The 9572-nt window shown below is 36.4% G+C and overlaps 1 protein-coding gene across 2 annotated transcripts in view; it reads left to right on the forward strand.

Moving 5' to 3' along the window:
• Nucleotides 1–1738, forward strand: part of FUT9 (fucosyltransferase 9) — a 108286-nt gene extending 106548 nt beyond the window's left edge. For both annotated transcript variants that reach the window (XM_030944890.1, XM_030944891.1), the window contains exon 3: nucleotides 651–1738. In XM_030944890.1, the coding sequence (XP_030800750.1) occupies nucleotides 651–1738 (1088 nt within the window). The remainder of the gene's footprint in view (nucleotides 1–650) is intronic.
• The last annotated feature ends 7834 nt before the right edge of the window (nucleotides 1739–9572 follow it).

Raw genomic sequence — 9572 nt, forward strand, 5'->3', positions numbered from 1 at the left:
GAACATATTTTATATTAATTTCTCTTTATTTTTTTATGTAGGAAATATGTGAGATATGTGGCTGCATAGGGAAACTCTATTGGTGCTTCCTCCCCTAGGTATTTTAGGAGTCCCCTGGAGAAGGCATGAATGTTCATCCCTATGTAGCCACCAGACATGAACTAGTTTTCTAATAAGTCTTATTGATTACACAATTAAAGTTCTAGTTCCTTCCTTTTTCAATCCTCTAATCCTATGTCCTCCACATTCACACAAATACAAATGCAACAAATCTGCAGCATGTTATTCTTTACATTATCCAGACACGGGGATAGAATTAAAGGGTAATTTTGTCTGTCTCCTGTGTTCCAAATGCTTGGCCTAGGTTCTGAGAAAAAAAAACTTCTCAATATGTACTGATTCACCAAGTATGAGATACATTAAAATCCTGCTTTTAATTTGTCAGTGAGCTTTTAACGTGAAGAAGAGAAATATTGTCACTTTGTCACAGAGTGCAAGAGACCATGCCCTCTCCATTCAAAAGATATTTCTGAGGTTGCAGCTCAGTGTTATTGAAGTTTTATCTATTTTATATCTAAATTATTTTAACAAGACATATATATGTAATTCAATACCTGATATTATTTTCTCTCTTCCTCTTTTTTTCTCAGAGCAAATTATGACATCGACATCTAAAGGAATTTTCCGGCCATTTTTTATTATCTTCATTATCCTTGGTTGTTTCATGGCATTTATATTAATTTATATCAAACCAACAAACAGCTGGATTTCTGGTCCTATAGAATCAGCCAGTTCAGTGTTGAAAATGAAGAACTTCTTTTCTTCCAAAACTGATAATCTCAATGAAACTACTGTTTTGATCTGGGTTTGGCCATTTGGTCAGACGTTCGATCTGACGTCCTGCCAAACGATGTTCAACATCCCCGGGTGCCATCTGACTATTGACCGCTCGCTCTATAACAGATCCCACGCTGTCCTCATTCATCACAGAGACATCAGCTGGGATCTGGCCAATTTACCTCAGCAAGCCAGGCCACCGTTCCAGAAGTGGATTTGGATGAACTTGGAGTCTCCAACTCATACTCCTCAAAAGAGTGGCATCGAACACCTTTTTAACCTGACCCTGACTTACCGGCGTGATTCTGATATCCAGGTGCCTTACGGCTTCATGATGGTTGGCACCAGTTCCTTCACATTTGAAGTACCAAGTAAGGAAAACTTGGTCTGTTGGGTTGTGAGTAACTGGAACCCTGAGCACGCTCGAGTCAAGTATTACAACGAGCTCAGCAAATACATTGAAATCCACACCTATGGACAAGCCTTTGGAGACTACGTCAATGACAAAAACTTGATTCCAACTATCTCCACATGCAAATTCTACCTTTCCTTTGAAAATTCAATCCACAAAGATTACATTACTGAGAAACTCTACAATGCTCTTCTGGCTGGATCAGTACCAGTTGTACTGGGCCCTTCCAGAGAAAATTATGAGAATTACATTCCAGCAGACTCTTTCATACATGTGGAAGATTTTCTCTCCCCCAGAGAGCTGGCAGAATATCTTCTGATGCTTGACAAAAATAATAAGATGTATCTTAGTTATTTCAACTGGAAGAAGGATTTTTCAGTGCATCTTCCTAGGTTCTGGGAATCACATGCATGTCTTGCTTGTGATCATGTGAAAAGACACCAGGAATACAAGTCCATTGGAAATTTAGAAAAATGGTTTTGGAATTAATTTGTGGGGGGTGTGTGTGGGTGTGTGTGGGTGTGGGTGTGCATTTTTTTGAAGAAGCCAGAAAGGACTTCAGTCCAAGTGGAGAGGAATGGAAAAGAGAAAAAAAGGAAGGAAAAGATAATCTCACATCATGGTTTATCAGTTATTCTCTTTTGGCTATCCTATTTATATTTTGTAAGAGATTTTAAAATATCAGCAGCAGCAGTCATCAGTACTCAGTTTCAAATTACAATAGATATACTAATTATGTGCACTGAAGAGTATTTGATTGCTTTTTATAAATTTAAAACAAGATTTTCCACATTTTCTGTGAAACATGTCCCAGTCTTTCACTTGAAGTAGTAATTTTTAACTTTTCTTTTTTTATTTTTAACATTATCTTTGTTGTTTAACCTATTTGGAAAATGAGGAAACGAATTTTAAATTTCAGAGAAAATTTTAAGAACATAATTTGTTGTTCCAGACAGAAATGTGTGTAACACTTCAAAAGACAGCAAAGTTTCATATGTTCATCCTGCATTTAAGAGCACAGTAGAGTACAATACCTAACATTATGGAAGTGTGATTAATTGCCCCCTTTTTAAGGATAATGAACCTAGAACTATAATTTTTCAAATGTATTAGAATAGTGGGTAGTCTTTGTTTCTAAAAAGGTTTCCTAATAAATGATCCCATTACGTTGCTTTAGGAATGTATCTCTTCTTACCCTCTGAAGAAAAGAGAAGTCAGATTTAGAGAAAATGACCAATCCTGGTGACCAAAGCCCGGATTCATCCAATTTTTGAGTCCATTCAAATGCAGAACACCCTTGGCCTTCAATATGTCTCAAGTATTTTTAACCTGAACCAGGGCTTTCAGAAGTGTTACACTGAGATAAACAGATTTTTAAAAAGGTGTTTGATTACATCAGACTTATGCACTGAATTCAGCTGGTAAGAATGGATTTTTAGAAGCAGTTTGCTGACAAATTTTATAAAGCTCTCTCATATAATTTGTTGAATAATTGTGAATTTTCCCCCAGTTTGTAAAGATCTGTTGAATTTTAACTGTAGCTGGACAACTTGATGTTATGACACATAAGTGAGGGGAAAAAATACTAAGCAGTCAATTTTCTGAGAGAAATATGCTGAAATTCAGTAAATAAGATATGAGGCTATATAAACTTTCAACTTACCAAGCTAATAAATTTGGGGGGTTGAAAATATTGTGTATGAGAGGTATTAAAAATGAACGCTTCAGAGCAACAACTGCTATCAATATTTGATAATATAAGTAGGTTTTTAAGTATCAAATTTGCTCTAATAGCAAAACCAAAATTGTGATGATTGTCATAATTTTAAGATGTGTCTGCTTCAAAGATGTATCATTTGATTTTACCACTTCTTTCCATCAGCTAAGACAAATTTCTGATTGCTATATATATTCATATGTACAAGGTTGGTTTAATGACAGAAATGTATGGGTATGCTTTAGTATCAAATGAAAGCAAATCAGCTTGGATTTTCAGGCCAAAGTGCTGCAAATCACACCTGCTACTGGAAAAAAAAAGAAAAAATTCCAACTGGAAAGACTTCTGCTTATGAGATGTATAAGACCCTGATCAAGCCAAGTAGTCAATCAAGTAACTGAGATTAAATTTTCAAACAAAAAATTGCTGCTGTAAGGAAATGAGAGATAATTATAAATATTTAGCAAAAGACAGTGGAACTTATTAGAGGCTGGAATAGAAACACAAAAGGCTATAAAAGTAATTAGTTAAATTTATAGAACTCAAAACCCCATGGAAAAGCTATAGAATTACTTCTGCTCTGCCTGTGGTTTCAAAAGGTGTATTCTGATCCAGCTAGCTTTCAATATACTGTGAATCACCTAAACTCACCAGCATTCTAGTATGCAGCAAGATAAGCTTACCTTGAACATTAATGCAATACAAGGAAACTGAGTCTTCTAAAAACAAATTTCTGATGTGCATGTAATATAAGTAGTATCTTATCATTTTGAAGGCAAGTTTCTTTAGCTAATCATCTGTCCTACAGGACATCATAACATTTTATTTTCAGGAGGACTGTGAAATTCTCAGTGACAGAACATCCCACTGGTTTGGCTCAATAACCTGATTCCCTCAGTGCTGGAATTCAGAAGTCACTTGTATTTACCTCAATGAAAGGTGATTGTGTACAACCATTCCTCACTTCAGATTGTGAGAGCTGTTCTGTGTGTTAGAAGGGCTTGGGTGGATTCAGACTCTTTCCTTGGCATCAAGTTCAGCTAAGTCCTTTCAGTAATAAGCAAGAATATATAAGATATATGAAGTGTGAAATATTGGTCAGCGTATACACAGGAAAGATTTGAAATATACTCTGAATTTTAATCCTGTAAGTAATGTCTTTACCCCTGTAAGCACAAGATTCAGCCAGCATGGCTAATCTTAGGCTGAATTTTAAGAAATGGAAAAGTCTTTTGATGGAACTGGAAGGAGTGAAGAGTGTTGTTCTCTTCACAAGAAGAAAAGCTCCACACAAGGCTTGTATATATTTCATTCAGGAAACGTTGCTAAAATTGCTTCAAAGATTAATAAAACAGGAGAGAAATCTAATCCAGAATTATGCATAAGAATCACTACCAAGCCCTAAAAAATATACATGACCCTAATGCCTCGCTGGCATTCTTGAAGAGTAAGTGCTGGAACAAAATTGAGCCAATTTATTATGAAGATTTTAAGGTGATCTGCAAGTATCAGACCTTAAGCAGTTCTGGATTGAAATATCTTTGTTGATAGAAGATGAAGCAGTTTTGGGCATGTTCAGCCCATGTAGTAAATGAAGCAATGGATACAAAACATCTATGCTCCATGCATGCACAAAGGCTGCCTAGACCTAGACTTAATTCACCTAAGGCTGCTTCCAGTCTGTATCTGACATTCAGCTTTGTGAGGTCTGTGCTTCTTTTGTGATCTACTCTACATGGGCAGCAAGCATAGACACTCAAATAACAAATCACTGTGAAAGAAAATGAGCAAACTTAAGCGGCTGTGGAAGGGACTAGACAAAATAGGTATTGTGCTTTAGTACCACTGGCAAAAGAAGATAATTGTACCAGAAAAGTGAACTAGAAAATGGGAAATCACACCAGTCCTAACTGTTTTCTCAAGAAATTTCTTTCAGACATTCAGTTTCTTTTGTTTGCTAGCCCACAACAATCTTGAGTTGCACTCAACCCAAGTTAACTTAAGCAGTCAATGAAGACAGAGGGTAACCACCATTCTTTGTTTTACTTTGGATGTTTTTAGACTCTCTGTCGTGCACTGAGCTATCAACATTACTCTTTTTTCAGTGTGGAAAATAATACCCAAACCAGATAAAATACTAACATCACATGCATTGCTACTCCACTGAATGTGGACAGGTATAAGACAAAACTGGCAGCAGATCTTTCTAAAGCAGTTTTCCATCCATTACATAGACAATGTCCACAGCAGACCTTGCTTAGTATGAGATCTCCATTCCTTAGGGAATCCTGTTGCCAGTTTCTTTGAATGCCTCATTCCAGATGTCTATACCACGGTGAGCAAGCAGCCTGAGTGAGGCCCACTGAAAGTGTGAGACATTCAGCAACATATTTGTCTTTTAAGAAACAGATAAAATAAAATGAAAGTTGGGCTGAGAGAGCATCAGTGTGGGGCTTTGTAGAGTTCACACAGGCTGAGCAAGACATGGAAAATGGATACCACTGAACACAATAAAGAACTACTTGCTCTACTTGCTCTCTCTGGACACTCATGTTTGTTTTGGTTTTTTTTCTCAAAATAGGCTTTAAAAAACCACATAATTTTCTCCCATCTTTAAACAAGCATTTAAGTAACCAATAACTGTTTCTTTTTATTCAAGAATGGGACTCCTGTTAGCCTTGTATTATCTTTTTTATTAGATGCAGAATAACATTCAGGAGAAGAAGAACCTTTGTCAGTAAGATAATTCTATTTCTTATCTAGATTCAAGGATCTTTGTTCTTATTTTCTTATTTGATTTATAAGTCTTCACGCAGCAACACCTTCTGGACATGATACAAAAAGGCACTAAGAGTATGCAGATGACAATGAGACTTAAGTGTGTGCTTAATTTTAAGAGCATCCTGAATGCTTTAATGCACTGGGGCTCCAGAGAATACGTTTTCATTGCCTTTTAGGAATTGTGCCAAAGAGTGCAATCTATAGACATCAGAGACCAGCTTGTGTGGCCTCTTTTGCATTATGTACATAGAGAGTAAAGATTGGCTGGGTATAGGTCCACACTGAAAACCTTTGATTCATTCTGATTTGGTGTCTAACCAATAAATCTTGGCCGAGCTCTTCTGCTCCTCCACCACTTCAGGCCATCGCCTGAGCACAGCACCTCAGCTTACAGCTTGCCCGTGCTACGCAGGGTCACTGAACTTCCATGTGGCATGAAAAAGCCAGAGTGGCTGAGGATGCTGAGATAGTATTTCAAGGCCTGTCCAAGGATGAAAGCATAAAACCTGGTCATGTCCTGAAACCTGAACTTGTTGTGCCCTACAGAGAGTCAGTCTCAGCCACACCTGATTTTCCTCTGAGGAAAGTATTTGGTTCATTCTAGGTGAGACTGTGAGTAATCACTGTGTGTGCAAAGTGGGAACAAGAGGTGTCTCTGTGTAGGCTGACAAGGAAGCTTCTGACCTATTTAAACCTAGCAGTGAAAATTTAACAAATACTCAAGTGTTTCCTTGGTCAAAACTAGTGTGTTATTGACAACAGAGTCCAGGAGAAGTATTTGTATACCCACCTACCAGCTGGTGGGCTTCTTCGTTAATTTTGGCTGACAGTTCTGTTTTAGCTTTTTTGTTTGTTTTTAATAAAAGTGATTTGAAAATGTTAGAAATCAATCAATATGATTCATACAAGATAGTTATTTCACCTTTATCTTTTGCTTCTAGCTTGGGCAAATCTTCTACCAGAGTTAGCAGGTGATTTGGGAGATTCCTATGCTAGTAACAAAGGATTGAGCTAAGAGTGAAATGGCTTGTGTAGAAAAACCCTGTCTTATTAATGGATATTTCCCTTCTAATTTTTGAATATGTAGTTTGTGCTATGGACAATTCTACGTTCAGAGAATCAATATAAAAAGCATACTGGTTAGAGATGCTCATAAAAGGTACAGAAATACCAATAAATTGATTAAATAAACCATGCCGTGGCAATTTTAATTCATGGCACTATTGCTACAGGGCGATACAGATGATAAAATCATCAACTTGTAAGAAATAACTTGGCCTAGAGACATCATCCAGCAGTTTTCATACTGGAGGAAGTCATTTCATTACTCCATTGCAAATGTAATTAATTGGCAATCTTTTGTGTCACCAATTGACTGAAAGCAGCCGTCTCTCTGCAGTGAATATCTCAGAGTTTGCTCACGTGGCAGAGAGCCTCTCACTGCCAGGTTAACAGCCTGAATTAGGAGTTGCTTGGTACAGGTCACTGTTTGGCAGCCTCTAGCAGGTGGTTCTGTGGTCGCAGGTTTTGCATTGCTGCTTTCAGCCAAGGAAGGCAAAGAACAGAGCTGAGACTCATCTGACACCCTCTGTGCATTTCATGGCACACTCACAGGGGGGCTTAAGACACTCTCACTCCTGTAGCCTATACCCTGCCTGCTTATGAGAATGCAGAAGACTTTGCTGCTCCAAGTAATAAGAATTTTCATTTTTTTGAGGTGTGGTGCCAGTCTGTGCAAATTAATTATTGATACTTGGGGGAACTCCTCATTAACGTTCTTAAGTAATTAATTAGCAGGAAAATAATTTAGTCATTGCAAATTGGCAGGAAATACAACTGTTTGTTATTCTTTATTATGAATTAGTCCAGTGGAAAAGAGGATTTGATGAAACTTTATCCCCCTGGCTTGATATAGCCCGGTTGGATCCAGATATAGAAATGTGTTTGATAGCAAAATTTGAAAGATATATGGTAAACCAACACATATATATAAAATTGGGACAAATTTCCTACACAATCTTGAAACTATAAATAAGCACTTTAGCAGTCACCAGACAGAAAATGTTCCCATCAATCCATTTCTTTATAACATCATATGAAAAGCCAGCCTGATATATGCTGTTTGGCAAATAAATTAATTGCAAAACCTACTTTTTTTTTGCTGCTTTGTAACACACATAAGAGCTGAGATTAAAAAGTTTGGAAAGTTAACTCCCTTGGTGTAATTTAATGTTTTAAAGAATCCATGGACACACTGAAAAGAAGTGAGAAGCTTTTCCATCTATACAAAATCCTAATGTGCCAAACTGTTTCCAGTGAATGAACAACACAGTTAAGTATACTGACTTTTTATTAGGATTTACAAAATCTTCTATTAACGCACTGTAATTTTGCACTATTTTGTAAGAAAATTTAAAAAAAAGGAAAAAATAAAAAAGGAACTGAAAAAAGAAACAGAAAAAAAATCTAAAAATAGATGCCAAATGTATAGTTTGTAAAATACTATTTTTCTGATATAAGGTGTCATTACATTGTGAATCTAACTGTGTTATTGTAAACCGTGAAAAATGTGATGTTCTGTTGTGACACAGCCTATGAAGGGCCATTTCTAACACTGATAATTCACCTGGACTTGTTTATATGAAACATATTCATAAATCTGAGATCACTTTTATACTTATTTTTATTAGACTATTTTTCCACATTTGCAACACAACTGTTATTTTATATCAAACATTAATTTTGCTTTAAAATATTATTTGAATAGGTGGGTGAGCGTCTTAAATGTGCCAGAGATTCAAATCTGTAACAGAAATAATTCAGAAACTATTCTTTGCCAAACTGTAATGCTACTAAAATCAATGGTGTTTTGTTGAAAAATAGGCACACTGTCAATAAACATAAGTTTCTAGTCCAATAATAATGACAATGTCACATTTTCTAGGATAAATGCCCAGTAGTTACGAGCTGCATTTCCCTGCTGTCTTTGTGTATGTTGAGGAAACAAAACTGTGTGCCATAGCTGAATGTCATAGACATTCAGTTGCTTAAATAATGTGCCATGGATTTTACCTCTGAGATACATTAATGAGGATTAAGAGGAAAAAACAAGCTGTTTGTCCTGATTCAAACTCAGTTTCTGCGATGGGTCACATGAAAATGGGGTGGTTGTCGAGGCAGGACTGGGACAACCTCAGCAGAGAGAGTAAGTTCTGTGCATAGAAACATGTGGGGACTGCATTTATTGTGTTAGTGCAAGATCAGGACCAAAGTCCCTTTTACATTTGAACTTGTGCCCATAACACTGAGTGAGATCTGATAAGAACCTCTTCTTCATGTTCCCAGCTAATGATATTCCTTGTACTGACAACTTTTATGTGTTTTATATAATATATATATAATGCATAAATTCATGTGTAAGAAAGAGTAACCACAGCAAATTGAATCTTAATAAAAATAATAGAAACCATTCTTACCTGCAGGCACATTCTGAGATGCCATGTTGAAAGATCTTGTAAAAAGTGTAATTTTTATTTATTAGTGATTGTATATTTTGCCCCATGATCTAGACATTTTATATCAGGGAGTCAACCAAAAACCGTTTTTTTCTTCCCTTTGAACACTACCATCACCCTGAGATGCATCTGGAAACTGTAGAGGTCAACCACTGATGTTTTGTGGTATTTTTTTAGTATGATGTTGTTGTTGAACTTTCTTCTGATTACCTATAGCTATGTTCAGAGTTTTCAACATAATTTAACTGCAGACTGAAGATACCTACTGAATGAAACTACAGGTAACCATAATTATTTCAAAGACTTTCAC

This window comes from Camarhynchus parvulus, chromosome 3, assembly GCF_901933205.1.
Source record: "Camarhynchus parvulus chromosome 3, STF_HiC, whole genome shotgun sequence".
In the NCBI taxonomy this organism is placed as follows: Eukaryota; Metazoa; Chordata; class Aves; order Passeriformes; family Thraupidae; genus Camarhynchus; species Camarhynchus parvulus.